The sequence below is a fragment of the Euprymna scolopes genome, chromosome 32, assembly GCF_053919585.1.
Source record: "Euprymna scolopes isolate OS-2025 chromosome 32, ASM5391958v1, whole genome shotgun sequence".
In the NCBI taxonomy this organism is placed as follows: domain Eukaryota; kingdom Metazoa; phylum Mollusca; class Cephalopoda; order Sepiida; family Sepiolidae; genus Euprymna; species Euprymna scolopes.
Window position 1 is genome coordinate 38,639,167 of NC_136513.1, and position 22,788 is coordinate 38,661,954.

At 39.2% G+C, this 22,788-nt stretch overlaps 1 protein-coding gene across 18 annotated transcripts in view; it reads left to right on the top strand.

Moving 5' to 3' along the window:
* The window catches only part of LOC145256284 (histone-lysine N-methyltransferase SETMAR-like), a 165,925-nt gene extending 144,915 nt beyond the window's left edge, over positions 1–21,010 (top strand). For 14 of the 18 annotated variants that reach the window (XR_013863958.1, XR_013863960.1, XR_013863961.1 and 11 more), the window contains 2 exons: positions 8,346–8,470; positions 16,385–21,010. Coding sequence is in view for 13 of the 18 variants with exons in the window: in XM_080114988.1 (XP_079971114.1) it covers positions 8,346–8,437 (92 nt within the window). In the remaining 5 variants the exon portion in view is untranslated. The remainder of the gene's footprint in view (positions 1–8,345; positions 8,471–16,384) is intronic. The other 4 variants (XM_080114986.1, XM_080114990.1, XM_080114981.1 and 1 more) reach the window with 2 other exon arrangements.
* The last annotated feature ends 1,778 nt before the right edge of the window (positions 21,011–22,788 follow it).

Genomic DNA, 22,788 nt, shown 5'->3' on the forward strand with positions numbered 1-22,788 from the left:
GTTGTTTTTATGCATGGAATTGTGAATTTTTCTTCTGGCATACGACAGACCGGCGAGGTGACGGCATATGAACCTTGAACGACGAATACCCAGTCACGAACTGAAAACCAACCAGCTCGATAAACGCACGAAGGACTCACATCTAGTCGCTATCGAACAATATAGTGACTTGGACGATCATAGGGTCACACACTTGCAGATATCAGAGTTGCAGCAAAAGAAAGTTATGCTGACTGTTTGTTGGTCTGCAACGGGTCTCATCCATTACAGTTTTTAGAATGCAGGCGAAACCATTACGGCAAAGTACTGTCCACAAATGGATTAAATACATAAAAACTTTGATAACAACACACAGCTTTAGTAAATAGAAAAGGCCGAATTTTTCTCCACGGAAATGCTCGACCTCACGTTGTTAAACTAACTCTAAGGAAATTGAAAAAATTGGCTACGAAACTCTGCCACATTCACTTTACTCTCCAGACCCCTAAGCTACCCACTACCAATTTTTCAAGCATCTCGACAACTTTCTGCGTGAGAAATGCTTAAAAAATGCAAGCGTTTCAAAACACTTTTAGCGACTTCATGCCCACCAGAACGCAAACTTATCTTGCGTTGGCAAAGGTGTTTTGATTCTGCCGGTGCTTATTTCGATCAATAAACTTTTGAGTCAGATATGTTCATCTGAATTTCAAAATTAAAAACCATAAGAACTTTTAAGGCCGTTTTCTAGTTTAATACAAATAAGTTCTTAAACCCAATTCCACGATTACTGATCACCACGATGTTGTTTCTCTGTTTACATAACACCCATTAACCCTTGTCTTTGAGTGGCGTCGGGGCGAAAATAAGCGATGACCCCTAAATAAAAAAAAAATCTTCAAGTAAATTTTTTTACATTATTTAGACTCTAATCTTTATCACACACACAGTTTTGGATAATTATTAACGACCACCGGGGATACCCAACATTGCTCGGGACGGTATAAACAATGAGAAAATTGAAGTTGATTTTGTATATAATTGTTATTGTTTGAAGAGAGGAATTGCTAATGTGTATGTATCATTTGCTATATTTTACCTACCCTAGGGCGACTATTACACATGTATGAAATAATTGTACCATCACCAGGACAGGTAATTTACAGAATGTATGTGAAATCATTTTACCTTTTCGGGACAGGTAATTTACAACACATATTTAAAATATGTTTATCTACCTTCGGACGGGTAATTTATATACATATATGAAACAATTTAACATACTCTCAACAGGTATTGTACAACATATATGAAATAATTTCTCTTCCACCAAGGCTACCATACTTTTAAGAACATTTAAATCATTTTTAGAAGATGGGTCATTAGGAATTCCAAATAATACATAAATAAATTGTGTTAGTTAATGAGTTCGAAACCCTTGCTCTACCATAAATTTTAACATTACTGCGTTTCTTTCCTTCCTCACTATCGGCCCTATTATTGTAAGAAAAATTATGTCATTTTTCGAAGATGTCTCAGCAAAATTTTAAAATTAATGCATAAATACATTCACAAAGTTAAGTGATTAGACAACCCTTGCTTCATAATCAAATTCCATATTACTCTGTTTCATTTTTCCCCACTACTAACAACAAAACTTTTTGGAAAAAAAGACGTCATTTTCGGAAGATTACTCAGCAGGATTTACAACAAATAAACAAATATGTTGGGAAGCTTTGTGATTAGGCAACATTTGCTTCATTACAAAATTCCACATTATCGTGTTCTTTCCCTCCCTACTACTGATAGCGTCATTTTAAGTGAAGTGATATCATTTCTTGACCATAACTCAGCAGGCTTTCCAAATAATTACATAAATGCATTGACACGAATGACGATTAGGCAAGTTGTACTTTACCACAATTTTTAATATTAATATAGTTCTCCCCCTTACTACAACAACCATCAACAACACATTAGTAAGAAACGATGTTATTTCCAGAATATGATTGCATAGTTAATCCTTATTTTTGGAATATAACATTGTGGGAGATTGCATAGTGACCCCAAAATGGACATTACTCTCTCCAGCGCCACCCCAAAAGTGAGGGTTTGTTAATTCATAGAGAACTCCAGAGCACGTACAAAGCGACATAATCACGTGTCTTTCTACTCCCCAATACAACTGTGACGTCATTCCCCGAAGTTTACATTGAAAATTCAGAAAAATATTGTTGGCCACCTACAGAAACTAATAAATTGTCTGGGCTTATTATTTCATTACAAACACACCAGTTATTAAACTCACATTTAATTATTTTTCAAAATTGTTGCATATGTTACTAATTTCGACAATCATTTTTCATAATTTTAACCCACATTATCGCCCCCCCTCTTACGAAAAATGGTAACATTAATGTATTGTCTGGGTGGATTATTTCATTACAAAAACACCAATCAATTAACTCACATTTTGTCATTTTTCATAATCCTTAGATATGTTACTTATTTGGACAATCATTTTTATAATTTTAACCCATATTCCTCCCCTTACGAAAATAATAACTTTGAAATATCATCTGGGTTGTTTATTTCATTACAAACACACCAATCGATTTATTAACATTTACGCATTTTTAATAATTCTTAGATATGTTACTAATTTCGACAATCAATTTCGATATTTATGACCCACGTTATCGCCTAGCCCCTAACTAAAATAATAACTTTGATATATTGTCTGGGTTGTTTACTTCATTACAAACAGACCAATCAATTAACTCACATTTCATCATTTTTCATAATTCTCAGATATGTTACTAATTTCGACAATCCTTTTTTATAATTTTAACTCACATTATCACTTCCTTACAAAAATAATAACTTTGATATATTGTCTGAATTGATTTTTTCATTACAAACACACTAATCGATTAATTCACATCTCATCATTTTCATAATTCTTGGATATGTTATTAATTTCGACAACAATTTTTCATAATTTCTGACCTACATTATCGCCCCCCCCCACGAAAATAATTACTTTGATACATTGTCTGGGCCGATTATTTCATTACAAACACACGAATCGATTAATTAACATTTCATCATTTTTCATAATTCTTTGATATGTTATTAATTTCGACAATCATTTTTATAATTATAACCCGCATTATCGCCTCAGCCTTTACGAAAAAAAACTTTGATATATTGTCTGGGCCGATTATTTAATTACAAACCCACCAATCAATTAATTAACATTTTATCATTTTGCATAATTCCTGGATATTTTAATTATTTCGACAAACATTTTTCATGATTTGAACCTACATTATTACCCTTCCCTTACAAAAGTAATACCTTTAGATATATTGTCTGGGTTGTTTACTTCATTAAAAACACACCAAACGATTTATTCACATTTCATAATTTTTCATGATTCTTGGATATGTTACTAAGTTCGAAAATCATTTTGCATAATTGTAACTCACATTATCGCAACTCAACTTACGAAAATAATAGCTTTGATATATTGTCTGGGCCGATTAATTCATTACAACCGCACCAATCAATCAAGTTACATTTCATCATTTTTCATAATTCTTGGATATGTTACTAATTTCGACAATTATTTTGCATAATTGTAACTCACATTATCGCAACTCAACTTACGAAAATAATAGCTTTGATATATTGTCTGGGCCGATTAATTCATTACAAACGCACCAATCAATCAACTTACATTTCATCATTTTTCATAATTCTTGGATATGTTACTAATTTCGACAATCATTTTTATAATTAAGCCCCACATTATGCTCGCCTGCTAAAATAATAACTCTGGTATATTGTCTGGGTTTATTATTTCATAAAAAAACACAAATCAATTAACTCACGTTTCATCATTTTTCATAATTCCTGGATAGGTTACTAATTTCGACAATCATTTTCATAATTTTAACGCAGAATCGGGCCACCCCTTACGAAAGTAATAATCTTATATATTGTTTAGGCCGATTTTTTCATTACCAAACACACCAATCAATTAACTTACATTTCATCATTTTTCAGAATTCTTTGATATGTTACTAATTTAGACAATCATTTTTCATTAGTTAAACCCACATTATCGTCCCCCTTCCTACAAAAATAATAACCATGTAATAATGTTTGTTAAAATATGCATAAAATAAAGTAATTTTTCAATCGTAAACTTTTTCAGCCATTTCCGGCACTGACTTCTTATCCCTCACCCCACTGTTAAAAATATACATTAAGTAAATTAATATCTGAAACGTAAAATGTTGCGGCCATTTCCGGGACTGACTCTATATATTCCCCACCCTACTGTTAAAAAATATTAATGAAATATAGTAATGTTTAACTCGTAAACGGTTTCGGCCATTTCCTGGACTGATTTCATATCCCCCACCTCACTATTTTAAAAAACATACATAAAATAATGTAATGCCTAAATAGTATACTGTGTCAGCTTTTATATAAAATAGATAAAGTAATTTTCAGATCGTAAACTGCTTCAGCCGTTTCCGAACCTGACTCCGAACCCCCACTTCTTTTAAAAATATGTATGAAATAAAGGATTTTGAGATCATAAACTGCTTCAGCCATCACCGGAATTTACTCCACCTTCCTCTCCCCACCTCTTCAAATATATGCTGTCAGTTATTTTGTATTTGTTTTTTAGTAGAAAAACTATATTGTGCTTACTTGGCTTTTTTGGCTAAGATCAAAGTGTAGTATCAAACATCCGAATGGACGCACCCTGGAATCGACTCGGGAGATCTGTGAGGGGTTTCGAGAACATTTCGAGGAGCGTTTTACGCAGCAGCCCGATCTTCCGGTCCTTGAGTTTAGCGACTATTTGGCCGACTCTCCCCGCCTCGAGGCGGCTAGAGCGACTGGTTGCGAGGGCCGGGTGACGGAGCGGGAGGTCTTTACTGCGCTGAAGCAGGTCAGCTGTGACAAATCGCCAGGACTTGATGGTCTGCCATACGAACTGTACTTGAGGCTGTCGCCCATGTTTCTGCCTCTTCTGACGGATATGTTCAACCATTGGTTTGCTCAGGGATCCATCCCAGGGCAGGTGACCAAAGGAGTGATCACATTGCTTAAGAAAGGTGACGGGCATGGAGGGGAAGAATTAGACGACTACAGGCCCATAACTCTGCTAAACACAGAGTTGAAGATTTTGGCCAAGGTCCTGTCGAATCGGCTGCAGGTTGTTATCGACGAGTTGGTTGAACCAGAACAGAACTACGCTGTGAAGGGGAAATCGATTCAGAACAACTTGCACCTGATCCGCACGATCCTAGAGGGGGGAATAGATGACGACATGGAAGCCGCGCTGATCAACTTAGATCAGTCCAAAGCTTTCGATAGGGTCGACCATCGTTTCCTGGCATCTGTCTTCGAGGCCGCCGGTTTTAAACCGGACTTTTGCAAGTGGATCTCCATAATGTATCGACAGCCCATGGCTGTCGTGCAAGTGAACGGAAAGCGCTCGAAACCCTTTGTTATCTCTCGGTCGGTTCGTCAGGGTTGTCCGCTGTCGCCCCTGCTTTATGTCCTGGCTTTGGAGCCTCTTCTCCGCAAGCTGAGACATGGGGAGGCAAATTCGGCCCTGCCCGGAATGGCTCTGCCTGGCGGCTCAGCTGCCAAGGTATCCGCGTTTGCCGATGATGTCACGGTCTTTGTGTCGGGCTTCAGAGACATTGAGGTCGTGTCGGAGGTACTCACACAGTACGAAAGAATCACAGGGGCAAAGATAAACCGCAACAAGTCGGTAGGACTGCGGTTGGGCGCATGGAGTGGCAACGCAAACCTCCCTGCGCCTTTCAGTTGGACAGATGGCCCGGTCCGGATCCTCGGCGTGTGGTTCGGACCGGGTCTCCAGCTTGACAAGAATTGGTTGGAGGTACGGTCAAAGGTGGAGGCTGCAGTCAATTCGTGGCTTCCTAGGAAACTTTCCTTAAATGGTAGAGCTGAGGCGTGCGCCACTTACGTCTTTCCTCTCATCCTTTACCGACTGGCCGTACTTCCCCTGCCTGCACAACACCTAAAAGCTCTTGTAGAACTCTTGTCCTCGCTCCTTTGGGACAGAGGAAGACACTGGGTGAACAGACAGGTCTGTATTCAACGTCTGTGTGAGGGAGGCTTGGGAATGCCGGACTTGAAGTCTCATCGAGATGCGGAGAGGCTGGCCTTCCTGAGCCACTATATGCAGGATGACCAACCGTGGCACCCCGTGGTTACTGCCGCCTTCCCCGACCTCATTCTCGACCCTTCCATCGAGAGCCGTCGCAGGCCGCGGGGAGAATCTGCCTACATGAAAGAGTGCCGAGCCGCGCTAAAACGACTACGAAGGTCCAGTGACCTTGTGACTGCTACCCGTAGGGAACTCCACAGGGATCTAGTGAAGGGGGCCGCCGACGACCCGCTATGCGCGCGTTTGGGGTGGCAGCAGAGTGAGATCCGCTCCGAGTGGAGCTGGGCGCCAGGTTCGAGTCATCTGAACAATTCGGAGTTCTCTCTGACCTGGCGATTGGCCCGAAATGCACTTCCACTCAACAACATACAATGCAGTTCTGGGTTTTTGGAGTCACCTGATTGTCCCTGTTGTGGGACAACGGCCGTAGAAACTACGGATCACGCTTTCTTCGATTGCCGCGAACTCCGCCAGTACTGGTCGTATGTCAGCAGAGTGACAGCTCGCATCGATCCTGAGCATCCTCGCCCAATTACTGTATCCAATGTTGTGGACAACGTGAGGCCGCCGTGGGACCGGGAAAGACAAATGGTCTATGTTACGATCCTGGCCGTGGCGAGAATGGTGATTTGGACGTCGCGTCTGCAAGGTTGCCGGGGGGTGTTGTCTTTTTCTGATCAAGATCTGATCGCTTTCTTTAAACACCAACTACGGGTGAAGATCAGATGTGATAGAAGAAGGCTGCATCGCGCGGCATTTGACAGAAGATGGATATATGTGGCAAGTCTGTGTTTACGAAGAGGAGCCAAATTTGAATACGTGTTCCCCGCCTAGGTGTGGAACGCGCAGTTCTGTAAAGTAAAATTAAGCAAGTAGCCTCTCAGCTAGCTGAGTGTGTGTTCCATCCCTCCCCGATTAGGAAGCCTCCAAGATCCCCATCCCCTCTTACCTGCAATTTTTGTTTTCACCCCTTCCTCTAAATTTTACCCATCTTGGAGAAAAAGAAATACAAACTAACCTCCATCCCTTACCCACAAAAATTTCTTTTCTCCATTCACCCCCATCTAGAGGGCATCCCCACCTAGAGACTGACCCGCAGAAGCGAGGTTCCTTTTACAAACCTAGTGGAACGGGCAGTCTATCAACTAGACGGGGTTGGGAGGGTCCTACTAATCACCTTTTGTTTTTTCTTCCCCCGCCCTCGACACAAATGAATTATTGTACCATTTTATTGTTATCTTTTTTGTTTTTACACGTCAATAAAAAATGTTTTAAAAATTGGGAGTTAAGTAGGACGTCCCCAAATATGAAAGGGTGAATGCGGTATTATGGTGAAAGAAGATACTAGCTGGGAGAAACTTCTGCCTTTGTTTAGTTCTGGAGTGACAAGGATGACCAACGACCCCCAAAATCCCCCCTTTTGAGTTGGCCATGTGCCTAAGTTTTTTGTTCATCGTTGATTTTGACTGTATTTTTTTAACATGAATAAAAGATTTAATATCTCAAAGTGTAGTATCTGTTCCGGCAGATACTGCAAGCTATGACTAGCTATGACTAGCAAAGACCAGATGTGGGGGCAACCCCACATGCCTGACCTTTAACCAGCTCCCATTTCCCACCTCTCGGGAGCTGGTCCCCTTTTTCCCTTCCCCCTCCCTTCACTCCTCACATTAAAAATCGGCCTTGTGCCTAATTTGCTCGGTGGGGGAGCAAATAAATACCATCTGTTCCGGCAGATACTGCAAGCAAAGACCGTATGTGGGGGAAACCCCCCATATAAGACCTTAGTCAATGTAGGGGCAACCCTTCATACCAATTGTCACTATACAGCTCCCCTTCTCCCCGGGGAGTTTGTCCCTATTTCCTCTTCACTCCTCACATTAAAAATCGACCTTGTGCCTAATTTGCTCAGTGGGGGAGCAAATAAATACCTCAAAGTGTAGTATTTGTTCCGGCAGATACTACAAGCAAAGACCATTTGCCGATGTCTGTAAGCAAGGCTATTATTCGCTATAACTCAGCCTTGGTGCATGAATATTATTTCCTAGGAATTTCAGTGTTATGTGACCAGTAGTTTAATAGTTTACCTATTAGATATTTACACACACACATACGTCTACTGTTTTATTTATATATATAGGAGTTGAAAAAGAACAAAAAGAAAAAGAAAAAGAAAGAAGACGAAGAAGACAAAAAGGAGAAGATCTCGTCTCTATTACAGTTTCACAATAAGTTTCAAAGACGTCTCTCAATGTTTTATCATATGTAAGTATTTTGATTTACCTACTTTTTTATCATTCAATTGAAAACTATTATAAGTACACAACTGTACTCTCTCTCTCTCTTTCTCTCTCTCTCTCTCTCTCTCTCTCTCTATATATATATATATATATATATATATATGTACCATTAATATATATTTTTCTACTAGGGAAATGATATTTATTCACTAATATTTCCTTTTTACATATACCAATCCTTCAAATTACAGAGCATATAATGAATGACAAAAGTTTATATTCCAAATTCATGATGTTGACCATCTTACAATTTATTCCTTCAATTCAGTTGACATTTACAATTATTGACAGTATCTGTTTCGTAGCAGAAAATGATTCACTTAATTATCATATTATTCAATCAATCAATCTATTTTGCCTTTTACTCATCAGAATTAATATCAATTATCAATCTACAAAAAAAAAAAAAATAAAATACGCTTTGGCACGATTACATTTTAAAAATGGCGTAATATAAGAAAAAGTATAAGGTAATTTGCTTCGCTTCCAATTTTTCGGATTTTTAAATCATGGATAATGGAGGTGGACCTAATGTAAAAATTTACAATTTAAAAAATGTATATATTTGCTATTGAAGAGTATAGTAGATATTACTGCCCGAAATGTTGTGCTGCTGTTTGTTTCAGTGTTCTTTAATTTTTTAATTGGAGGAAGGATATATATATATATATATATATATATATATATATATAGGTAAATCATTTCATAAAGGCGGAATTTAGGAATAAGCAATGTATGTAAGAAGTTAACACTGATAAAATCAATATTGAGAAAGTAAAAACTGAAAACGTATAACATTAAAACTTTAGTGTTAGTGAATTAAGTGGGGTGAAATAAATCTGATGTTCTCGAACATTTTGTAAAAGAAAAAAGGCTATGGATTAGTGCGAGAATAAATTTCAGTGTAGCTTAATCGCCATATATATTTTATAAATTACTATATATATATATATATATATATATATATATATATATGGTGCAATGGGTAAATATTTATTTTCATTTAAAAGTAAAATACATTTAAAAGAAAAATTTGGCACAAGGCCGAACATGGGGAAGGGGAAGGGACGGGCTTTACTGACTAATACTAACTAATCTAACCTAATTAGTTCCTACTTTCACTCTACTTTCACTACAATACCACATTCATACTATACGCCCTTAAGCGTATAAATCCTTCAACACTCACCATAAGAACATCATACCATGATAACCTAATATATAAGAAAAAAGGTGGGGGTTTGGATATAAAAATGTTATTATACAATATAAAATGAAATATGTACAATGTTAGTAACAAAAGACTCCCCATTTACTAAACTGTGGCAGATACGTTGATTAGTCGAAAGGGTGATGCGGGCGAACGCTTTATTACCAACACCTCTTATGAAAACTTCGAAAGGGAACCCGCACCACTGGCTTGATCTGTCACCTAATTGGGGAGGGAAAAGGGGCTAAAAAGGGGCAAATTCAAACGGGGCCTAATGATCACTATCACACACTAGATAGGTTATGAATACAGGAGCCTAAAAATGGTCCTACTCTAGTCTAAACCGTGACCTACTCTCTCGGCCTTGATACGAACCTTCAACTGATAACGGAAGATTCGTATAAGGTCGAGGGGAGTGAAGTACTCAGATCCGTAGACCACTCTCATACGTGTTCCAAATCACACCTCTCATAACTGCTAGTAAGGTAAAACACAATTCTTTTCGAAGCCTATCCATTGTCGGTGTCCAATTGCTACAGACATTGATAGGAACCAGGGTTAATGACGATATGTTCAGTATGCGAACCATGAGACCTGTAACAAACTCAATCAGCGGCACAAGGATGCGACAATAAACGAAGGCGTGACATAAAGTCTCCACTACATCGCCGACCGTTTGAAAATAGGCGAAACCGCCAAGCCAGCTGAGTGGAGTCTCTTACCGAACAACAGAGCATCTCGAATTACCAGCCAGGCCAGGGAGGCCTCATCGTTAGTGACACATACCGACCCAGGTGCCCAAGTCTAGATTGAGCGGAGCTGCCCTTCGTCAAAAGGAGCCCCTCACCAATAACATCCCTTACGGATCCCCTCACTAAAACCCTATATAATGCCTTTCGGGACAACAGCAGTGTTAGGGAGGCTTTTTTTTCACTCTTAAGAGAAACTTCAGCGCGCACCGGCACTCGCGATGGAAAGAGCCTTCACCTCTGGTCAACATGTGTGCCCTCCTCGGACAGGTGCACTCATCTCAAAGCCGGAAAGGCTTTCTTGGTGTCCTCAATCCAGAGGCCACCGTTTCCCTATCTTGTGTGCACATTCGATCTAGGTAGTAGAGCCGTAGCGTGTGGAACCGAATCTCCACCTTTGGCATACCTAGACCGCCTTTAAAAGGATGGCAATAGCAGATATCCTGACAGATCTTAGGGGTCTTTCCAAGCCATAAGAAATTGAAAAGAGCCCTCTTCAAATATAGCAGTATATCTGACGGGATTGGGAGCACTGATAGACGATAAATAAAGATTGGATAGATGTGGGTATAACACACCTCCACTCTCCCCTTTAATGAAAGGTTTCTACTGACGCACAGCGCGGCTACAGACCGTACCGCTTTCAGAACCTCCGACCAATTTTTCTCCAGCTTGAGTTCAGGATCAAACCAGACGCCGAGTATCTTGCATACCCCTCCAGGCACTGATGCAAACCCAGTTAATTTTGGCCCCTGCTACCGTTTCATACAATCTGATTTCTACACCGACGACACTAATCATTGCTCGTTATAAGCATTGTAACATCATGACGGAGTACTTTACCTGAGCATCCGCACCTGGCAAAGCAATTTCGCGTAGAACCGGATTCACACTTAGCCTGATCAAAAAAGGCTCGATCGCAAGCGCATACAGTATTGGTGATAACGGACACCCTCACGAATTGAACGTGACAAACTGAAGGGTCTCACCCTCTTACTATTCGCTTCTACTATCACCGCGGGATTAGCATAGAGAAGATCAACCCATGAGCGAAATTGCGGGCCAAAACCGGCCGCCGACAAAACAGTCCCCAACTACCGATGGGCAACCCTTTCGAAGGTTTTGGACTGATCTAAATTGGTCATGGCGGTCTCAATGTCGACTTTTTCTATCATCAGACGTATCGTGTGCAAGTTATCCTGGATTGTCCTGCCCTTCACGACAGTGTTTGCTCGGGGCTAATGAGATGAGTCAGGACAAGCTGCAGACGATTTGCGAGAATCTTGGCCAAAATCTTTAACTCAGTTTAAGCATCGTTAAGGGCCGAAAGTTACCTAACCCATCCCCACGATCTTTGCTTTTGGGAACAAGCTTTATCACACACATGGTAAAGTACTTGGGGATTTAGCCGTTCCTAAACCATGAGTTAAACAAAACCGTTAGCAAGGGAACAAATATGTGCGACAACCTCAAATACACATTTTAGGGCAGACCGTCGATCCCCGGTGACTTATTAAAGCCGACCCGCTTTAAGGCTTCAATGACTTCATCCTCCATTATGCCACCTTCGCACCTAATCGTCGAAAGACAAGAAAAGACAGCTAAATAGGTGTCGAACTGTTCTAATGACAGACAGGGTTCCATGGAAAAAAGCTCATGGAAATGAGACCTAAACACCTCCAGCACATCCTAGTTTGTGGTCACGGTACGCCCGTCCGGCAATGTGACACGAGCAATGTGCCTATCCGCAGCTTGCCGAAATTCCTCTGCAACCAATTCAGTGGCCATTTTTGTTGCTTCCTGGAGCATTCTTGTTAACCTAGCCCTAATCACTAAAGCTTTGTGCTCCTTTTTAGTAAGGGAGGCAAGCTGAGCCTTAATTATATTAACGCTAGCACTACCCTCCTCCTCCACTGCCCGATCTAATCTAGACTCTAGTGTCGCTTTAACTGCTCTAGAATCTAGGTTGAGTCTTTTGCTAAAGTTGGCAGCAAAGAACGTAATGGATTCCTTAATTTTAACCCACCACTTATTCCAAATGCCTACTCCCGTCAATGGTCTACTTTAAGATTAGTAATAGCCCCTCACGGAAGCCCTCCACATGGAACAACGACTTTTTGAGCTTCCAATAACCGGCTAATCTAGGCTTAGGTCTATCTAAGTTTACCAGTACACGAACAAGTCTGTGATCCGAGTAAACTATATTGTGGAAACTTGGACAATTTAGAATCTCTACATCGACTCGCCTAACTAAAACCCGTTGATATAACTCGCGAGTTGTATCGGACCGGAGCCGCGTCTACCTGTCCAGGTCCACACTAAGTCACGGGACTTTTCATTTCGGAATTTGTCGATAAGATCGAACTTATCGACAAATTCACGAATAAAAAACAGCATCCCGATCTTTGTTAGTTCCCCTAGATGGTAACCCAAATCGATCTAACTCGGGGTCCAGGACCGTGTTCTAGTCTCCCGCTAAGATAAGCGTTCGAGAAGTATCCATGAACTACTCGATTCGCCGAAAAAAGGCAGTCAGCTCAACGTGGCTATTGGGCGCATAAACCCCAATAAAACGAAACGCTCTACCCTTTATGGTAACATCCTAAACACACAATCTCCCCTTCAGATCCAAGTAATATGGGTCACACTACGCATCTAGAGACCTTTTAACTAGCCAGGAAACCCCTCTCGAGTACGAGAATACGCTTCGTAAGCCCAAAATGTCTTAAACAGCGCACGCAAATGGTCACCAGGAATAAGGTGGGTTTCATGTACGCAACAAATACCCACTCCGAGGTGCTGCAGTTCCAAACTCAAGTGCCATTTTCGCAAGTCGGCCCTTAGCCCTCGGACATTCATGCTAGCAAGCTTGAGATCCATGATTGTGCCTTAGCGTTGAGAACCAGAAACGAACATCGAGGTCGTAAGCGTGACGACAGCTCTCGTAGTTTAATAGGTACCCATCTGAATATCCATGAGCCCATGACGAGAGATACCACCGACATGCAATAGGTAAGTAAGGGAGATGAGCATTTTAACCGGGACCCTCCCAACATAACATTTTCGAAGGTTTCGGATGTCAGTGTCTTTTAAAATTGTTAGGGCAGGGGAAAGATTAAACACTTTGTAAGCTTCTACTAACATTTCCACGGATTCATCGCTTCTTCTGTTTTTCTAATTACCGTAAATACCCTTTTTGCATTAGGAACGTTTGTGGGGACATCAACGGGTTTACCTGCTACCTCCCTGAATTCGAATAATTTTGTTATATCTACTCCTTTAAAATTGTTATACTTATTTAGAGCTGCATCATTAATGATGCAAATGTCTTTGCCAAGGAAGTAGAGGTTTTTTTTTCTTGTCTAGGGAGGGGCTTTTCTCAGTGTCCATGGCAGTGTGAATGTCGAGAGAGGATTTTGCAGAGGATGCAGGAGGAGTAATGTGAGAGGACGCAGAAGTGGAAGGGGCAGGAGAGCGAAGTTTACTTGGCTTTTTCACTGGACTAAAGGGAATTAACTTGGGGCAGGAGATTTGAAAGGTAGGGGGCAGTTTGACTGGAGAGCGAGTTTTCGATTTTCTGGGAGACTGGGTGATAGGTAGTGGGTCTGGAATTTTGTTTCGGAGAAACAGGTTGCGGTTTACTAGGGGATTTTTTTTCTTTCGATGTACTTGGTGTTGCCGGGGTCGTTTATCAGCATTGCCTCCTCTCTCATTCGATCGAGACTCAGACGGCCAGGAATTTTTTTACCATTTTTTTTTGCCAGGGTTCTCCTTTGAGAGTTTCACCCAGATTGCCGTCTTTGTCGTATCATGAGGCGGGGGAGAGTTTGGATATCTTACTGATAGCTGGATTCCTAAATGCTGACCTACTTTTGTTTTGGGGTTTGGTGGCACTCTGATGTGAGGTGACCAATTTCACTATAATTCCAGCAGGTTGGCCACCTGCCTGCAATAATAATTGTAGTTTTTCTTTCCTCACTTCAAGGAAGAATGGGATGTTTGTGAAGTTCTCTTTATCTAATAGAATATCGAACGACCAAATGTCGTGAAATTCGTCGACTGGAATGGATACCGTTTCACCAAATTTTAGTAAAAACGCGCCGGTGTGTTCTTCTTCTACGTAATGTGGAACGTGGAAAACAGAGACAGTCATTCTCCGTTTACCCATATATTGTGTTCTTAGTATGTACCTTTCTGTAATTATTTCCTTTTGCGATATCGTTTAACATTCTTCTATAGAGTTATATAAGGCACTCAATGCGTTGTACCCCTTACACTTTATGACGCGTAGGGGTCTGAAGCCAACTGATGCCAATAAGTTGATAATATCTGCAATAGCTCTTATTACATTTTTGGTCTTCCGATCCACGACGAATAAGGTCATGCACTTTTTTTGTATGATTAATCCTGTTTCAGTCAAGACATTGTTTCAACTTCTCCACAAATTCTTTAACATTTATATCCACTTTCGGTTGTTTGCTCCTGGTGTTGCTTGGCACGGAAGGTGTAGCGTCTTCCGACTCCATGGTGTCAGCCACAATAGGCGTCTGGCTCGCGGAAGAGGCCATAGCCAAACCGTTATAAAACGGTAAAAAGTTCAGCAAAAAACTGTTATGAAAATTAACAGTCAAAAAGGCACGGCAAAAAATTGGTAATAGCAACAACAAAAACCAAATGGCGACAAGAATAACACGTAGAAGAGGTGGAAGGAGCACAATAAAATAACAACACCTTACAAGACTATTTCATAATGGGGTATCAAGGAAAACCCATGAATGTGGAGACTAACATACACGAACTACAAGCGCAACCCAGGCAAACTGCTGCAGAGACAAAACATGAAGCGCTATATTGAACCAAGAACATTGAATTTACATACTTATAAGTTATCTAACACCACCCTACCCCTCCATTACAATACCACTGCCCCCCAAAAGGGTGAGGCCAAATAGCCAAGTAATCAAGGAGGAAGGAAAGACCGAGGAGTGAGGACTAACCAGACCTCCACTGTATGTGCGATGAGAACTGGGATCTTGGGAAAGCGCAAATTCCAGTAAAGACCAACGGCTGCTGCCAACGAGAAATCAATGGTAAGCAACTGTTGCGAAAATATAAATTTATTTGCAAATATTATCGGACGAGGTGGAGAGTACTGGAAAATCTGGTGACACTAGCTGTCATTCAACTTGCAGGGAACACCACAGGCTGTATTCAATGAGATCTTTGATGAAATTGTTGTGGCTTGAGACGAGTTTCTTTTATTATTGAATGACTTGAGTTATAAACGCAGGGCCCAAGAAAAATGCCACCCAGTATAAAAAGTAAATTCATTATTGAAAATAGAAATGTTTACATCCCATGAAGCATTATGTATGCATAAAAAATTTAAATTGAAATTGAGGTTCATGTATAAGTTTTACGACGTTTAAGTTGTCAAGACGTTTGAATAAAAATAACAGCAAGAGTCTTTCTATTATTCCCGAGGATAAAACATATAAACCTAATGGGAATATATAAACAACATAATACCATAATATAGAGGGTACTTCAAAAAATTATAAGACTACCCAACATTAAATAGGAAATGAAAATAAATATTTCTTTTGGCGCTAAAAATAATCCTATCGCTTATACAAATTCTGTTTTCTAATAAGAATGCAAACAATCGGGCTTTATGCAGATCGCCTTTTACGCCCGTCCGAGTAGAGATTATGCTCGAGTAAACAATTCAAGTTGTTTCTCATCTGATTGAAGTTTGTGAATAATAAAATGATTCAAGTCGGTTTTTCTCTAATTTTAAACGCCAACACATTGCATATGAAAATATAAATCACCTGTTCAAGTTACAGGGACACAACATACATATTTCATGCGATAGTGGTTATTTGTTAATCATTATATGTTTTATTTCTATTTTCAGAATACAATTGCAATACGACAATACAGTACTAATTCCCGGCTAACATCCCAGCAGAATACAAACAACAAGCTAATATTGTAATGCACTACTAAACTCCAAGTGATGGTGCGGTATCAGAACAAACACAGCCCTTCTAACAAGATGCTTACCACCGAAACCTCAGTAACAGACTTGTCTACCTCGCAGTTTGTTATAAAGACGAAATTATATTAAACGATTCGAAATAATCTTTATTCCTCGACTTCTTGCAACCGGGTTTTCTACACATTTTAGATTATATGAGCACATAAACGTTTATGATCATTTCGACTTGGAAAAACCTAACAACTATATATACTTTTATCTGGATTTTTAATCTTCGATTTATAATTTATCTTTATATGTTTCATTTCCCTATTTGGCATTTTTATTATGCATTTATGCCTAGTTTCCATATAATGGAGTTTTAATATATGCAAGTATCAACAAATTTATAGCTTCACTACAATTTTCATTTGCTAATATCTTTCCTCTGATGAAAAGTGCGCATTTCTTTGAAACTCCGTGGATTAAGGAAACTTTAATATATGTTATTTGAGTATCCTGTCGAATCGTAAATTCATGTAAAATATAAATTACAGTCTTAAATTTGTGTTCTTCTATGAAAAGCTCTAATTTTTAACTTGGTTGTAGTGAGCATTTTTATTTCATTGGGATTAATATATATATATATAAAATTTATATTCACTTTAAATTAATTTAAAGTTTACAGAAGCTTTTGGCTTGCAAACTTAATTTTTACTTCTTGATTATATATATATATATATATATATATATATATATATATATATATATATATATATATATATATAAGAACAGAGTTGCAAAGTAGAGTTATGCAAACGGTTTTTATTGTTCGGTGGAATAATCCAGAGGCGGGTGCTCCTTAATTCGCGGAGTTTCAAAAAATGCTATATCTTCTCATCAGAGGAAATTATTAGCGAAATATGTTAATGTATTTGTTGGTAGCTGCATAGGTTTAAACTTAAAGCTTTACGGTTTGTAGTCACAAAACTTAAAAACATAAGATGTTAGTATGTAAAACTGTTCATGTGGAAAGTTCATTCAGGGTTTAGAGTTGCAAAACCGTATTTAAGGATGTCCGGTATAGAAAAGGGCAAAGATTTGTCGGTAAGTTAAGCGGCCTGTGTCCGTTTCAATGGATGAAGAATGAAGAGTAAATCCTCAGAGAGTAAGGATTGCAAGAAGTTGAAGACACTTCCTAGCAAGGCTCCTGCAACAAACTTGGTGACACCCACACTATCTCCGATAAGCACATTGAATCCTTTGCAACCTTCAACTCCTACGCCACCTATCCCTCAACAGCAACCCGATCCCCCTCATATCCCAAACCGTGTTCCATACCAATCAATACGCAATGAACCACCACAACCGGACCTACTCAGCAATACAACTAATTAATCTGAATAATAACGCAAATAACGAGGAAGACTAGCAAGAAACGAATATTAACAGCCTCCTCCCAGATAACCCAATAATCCCCCTATTTCTAGCTCTCCCTGTACCAATCCTTGCCTCCTCAACAATGCCGCCAACAGGAATAGATCAGCTCTCAAAATATACACTTATATCGGTTCTATTTCCACCTTAGTAAATTTGAGAATGTCCAACTACACTTCTTCATTAAAAACAAACAAACAAACAATACAAATATCAACCAGGGTATCTTTGTAAAGACTCTAATAAAAAAAACTTAGATCGGAAACAAGAATTACTTCATTAAATGGGATATCATTAACTCCTACACCGCAGACTCCAACTATGCTTATCAAAGCATTGTGTATAGTAATTGCGCCCCCAGGTAAAAATCTAATAAACACCAAGAATGAGCTGATTCTCCAATGTAAACAAATATAAACATAGCAACTTCCAGATTGCTCAACCCCACAGCCTGCTCAACCGTCAGTCGCCCCATCTCAGTGATCCCCCATCTTTATTCGTAATATCCTTCATTTCCGCTCTCCACGGCTAGGCTATATGAAAGCCTCTTGTATTTTAGCTATCTCTTCAGCTCTTTCTCCTAACTAGTTAGCCCCACTGCACTTCAGAATTCTTGCCAATTTCTTTTTTTTACATGGAGGTCATCACTTATCAAGGCCCAGAAGCCACTCAGGGATAAGGGTTTTTGTGTGTACAGTAATCAATTGAGTAGTGTTGTAGTATTCGTTAGTACTGGAGATTTGATAAAGTGCCATTACTTAAGACGGCGTTTCATCAAGAATTTGTTTATGTTGGACTTGAAGAATCCAAGTTGAAGTCAGGAGGGAAACAGGCAAGCGGAAGAGAGTTCCACAGGCGTGCAGTTCTAAGAAAGAAGCTTCGTTCATGGAATCTACGTTCAGATTAAGGCAAAAATAAAGAGCCGGGGAAAAATTATTGACTGTAGTTTCAGTTAGACGGGTGTTTATCGTGAAAGATTGGCGAGGGGTACCAGAAATTGAAGCTCGGACGAGCATTTGTCATGGAAATAACGATAAATAAAAGATAGACTCGCGACGTCTCTTCTGTGGGAGAGAGGTTGCAGGGAAGAGAAAAGGGCAACCCCCACTAAGCCACGAAGTCTATTTTGTACTCTATCAAGGCAGGATAGGCTGTTTTTAGCAGCTCCTGTCCAGATGTGGCAGCAGTACTCCATCCTTGGACCTACTTGGCTTTTATATAGATAGAGAATTGCATCAGCAGTGAGATATCTTCGGATGTCTAGGCGAGCCAATCCTTAACACAAATATTGAATCTATTTAGCTCTTCTAAAATTATTTTTGCTTTATGGCACGGTGTGTTGTCTTGCAGATTTTATGCAAAATCAGAAAAATTAGGAACCCCATGTTCTCTAGTCAATTCTCTGTACATCCGGGCATTAACTTTTCCATGAATCCTCACAAAGGGGCCAGTTCATTTTGAAAATATCATGCCCTATACCATTATACTAACACCTTCAAATTTTACTGTACTTTTAACGCATTTAGAGACACTCTTTCTCCATTTTTACCTCTGACAGATAGTATTTTTTCTGATCCGAAAAGATTGGGTTTTGATTCATAACTAAAATGAATTTTTCCCGATTTTCTCCTCCCAAAACAAATGTTTTTCGGTGAATAACAATCTTGCCTTTTTATTTTTAATAGAAATTAAAGGCGTTTAGCATGGACTTCTTGAAAATAATCCAACTTCGTTTAATCGTCGTGAGATCGTGTGTCGGGAAATTCTTTGTCCAGTTTCGGATGTAAAATCCCGGGATATCGAAGCCGTAGTTTTAAAGCGATCAGAACGAGATAATCAAGTGATTTTTCTATCCTTCTTTCTTAGTTGTTATTCGAGACCAGTCCGATTTTTTTCTTTTCAGTCAATGGTAAACCATTTTCTTACAGTTTTCAATAACCCGAAAAAAAAAAAAACAACGCTTTTAGACTGAAACTACTGTCAAAAATTTTCCCCACTCCTTATCGGTGCCAAAATCAAAACGTAGATTCCATGAACAAAGCTTCTTTCTTAGAAGTGCACGACTGTGGAACACTGTTCCGGTTGCCTGTTTCCCACCTGACTACAACCTGGATATCTTAAAGTCTAATGTGAACAAATTCCTGATGAACGTCCTCCTTAAGTGAGACACTTTAGCAAATCTCCAACACTGGAGTACTGTATACACAATAACCCTTATCCCCGAGTGGCCTCCGGGCCTTGGTAAGTGGTGACTACCTTGTAAAAACAGACCTGCTCAATCTCCCTTATGGCCTTTTTTTCATCATAAAACAGCTTATTTGTGACATAAGCTGTTTTCCTTGTATAGATAGATTTTACGAATATTCGGAGTCGACATTTTGTTAAGTTGTTATTAAAATTGCTAACGTTTGTATTAAATTTCCGCGTTCCTTAACTTTTGGACGCCTGAAATTTAATTAAAATTATTTATATGTAAGAAACTAATATGTATTCGAAATCCCAAAATAAAAAAAATATTTTTATTTAACTACCATTATAAAAACATTAGAAAATTAAGCCATAAAATTTTTTCCCTGTTCATAGATAACATACAAGCCACTCAAAAATGATTAACCGTTTCTTATCTTTTGGACGCTACTATATATATATATATATATTTTATAAACGTAATTTATTGATTGAGATTATGTGTTAATTATTACAGGGGGTGCTTGAATGGTGTGAGAAAGTTAACCTGTGTCCAATTTATTTATGTGTTAAATTACGTAAAAGAATTATGTGTTAAATTACGTAAAAAACACTAATTTCATTTCAGTTACAAACTTATATTTAAATTTCAACAGATATATCTTTTTCCCAATAAGAATATTAACGTGCGTTCATAGTTTTAAAATTACATTAACGACTATATGACGTCACTAAAATTTCCTTCTCTTTAACAGCACCAGCCCCCCCCTCCTTTTTGAATTTCCAACATCATTTTTTCGTTTCTCTGAAATACAACTGCGTCACACTGTGCACGTGAAACATTTTCAGATATTTTGTACTGGTATATTTTTTGGTTTCTTAATTTCATTCATCCAGAGGAAGTCTCGAAATAAAGACGAAACGTTGATGAACACATAATACGGTTTGTTCCTTTTTATTTTCTCGATTTTGTCGGAATACTATTTCCATTATTTTTATCATATATATATATATATATATATATATATATATATATATATATAATAAATTCCACAGCCAAACAACGTCGCAGCTCACAAGAGCCATGACAGTCAACGAACCGGAAGTCCAAGACTCGAGTTTCGCCCTCATTTGGGCTCATGAGATGGTTGATTACTTCTCTATTTAACACAAATTCCAGCAACTTACTCATGACGCACAGGAGACTTATTGGCCTGTACTGAGAGGGGATGAACGATCACCTGAATTCTTAAATACAGGGCATACTGATGAGATTTTCCAGGGTGATGTGAAGCAATTTTCCTTAAGACAACGTTTAAACAGTTTTGTAAGTATGGGTGCTAGTTCTGGTTGAAGTTTTTGGAGTACTATAATTGGAATACGGTCAGGGCCGGTTGCTTTACTGGAATCAAGGTTTTTGATTAGCTTGGCAACATCACGTACAGATATTTGTATATCACAGAGTGTTTTCTGATACAGGAGGAAATATTGGGGGTTGGCGGCCTTGGTCGCAAAGGGTAGAATTGGCTGCAAAGTTCTTGGCAAAGAGTTTGGCTTTGTCTGATGCTGACGAGATTACCTCAGGTCCATTGATGAGAGTTGGGATAGAGCACACGCTTCTGTTCAGGATCCTGTTTGCAATTTGCCAAAACTGGTGGGAACCAAGCCGCTGCTCAGCTATTTGGATTTGACGGACTGAGCATACAACTCTCTTGCGTTCTTTATTACTTTCTTACAATGGTTGCTGGCAGTCCTGAAAGCGGTTTTAGTTTCCATACATCTATTACGTTGGAAGCAGTGGAAAAAGTGATTTCTGTGCGCAATAGCAGCAGCACATTCTGGAGAAAACCATGGCTGCTTGTTAGGTTTTTGCTGGAACTTTTTCGACGGCATGAAGTTGTCTATACCTACAATTAACCATTCTGTCAGGTCTGATACTATAGACGACACATCCTTTTAAACATGGAACACAGAGGAAGATCCGATACAAATGTACGGAAACTATCCCAGTCAGCCATATAGTATCGATATACTGTACGATGGAGAGATACATTTTTATCTTAATCGATACAACTGAGTAGTCGGAAGATCCAAGAGGAGACAGAATGGAAACTGAACATAGTTCAGGGTAAGTTGTGAGAAAAAGGTCCAGGAGACGTCATTGTGGAGCACACGGGTGGGTTTGTGAACAATCTGAGTGAGGTCATAAGCAATGGAGAAATCATAACAGAATCTCCCCTCATCATCTATCTTGTTTGAGTGGGTCAACCATTCCACATTGTGAACATTGAAGTCTCCACATACGTGAATGTTAGCTGAAGGATATGCTGATAGGACTTGGTCAATTTTCTCAGATATGCTTTTAAAGATAGTAACTCCGCTGTTATGGGGGCGATAGAGAGTAAATATAAATGCCGTAGTTTGAGCTAGTGCTACTCGGAAGCACATATAGAGTAAGATAGGATCTTCTCTGGAGATGTCCCTACCACATGGAAAGCCATCTTTTATATAGGCACATATTCCATGCCCATGGCGATCTTGGGGTCAGATTTGGAAGTTAGGTTAGAGTATCCTTTAATTACGAACTCATTTAGGGAAATAGTCCGTCCAATTCCAGTTTCGCTTAAGAATAAAAGGTCTGGTTTAGTCTCCTGTAATTGGGCTTCAACCTCTGGAAGGTTAGAACGTAGACCCCGGATGTTGGAGAAGGAGACATG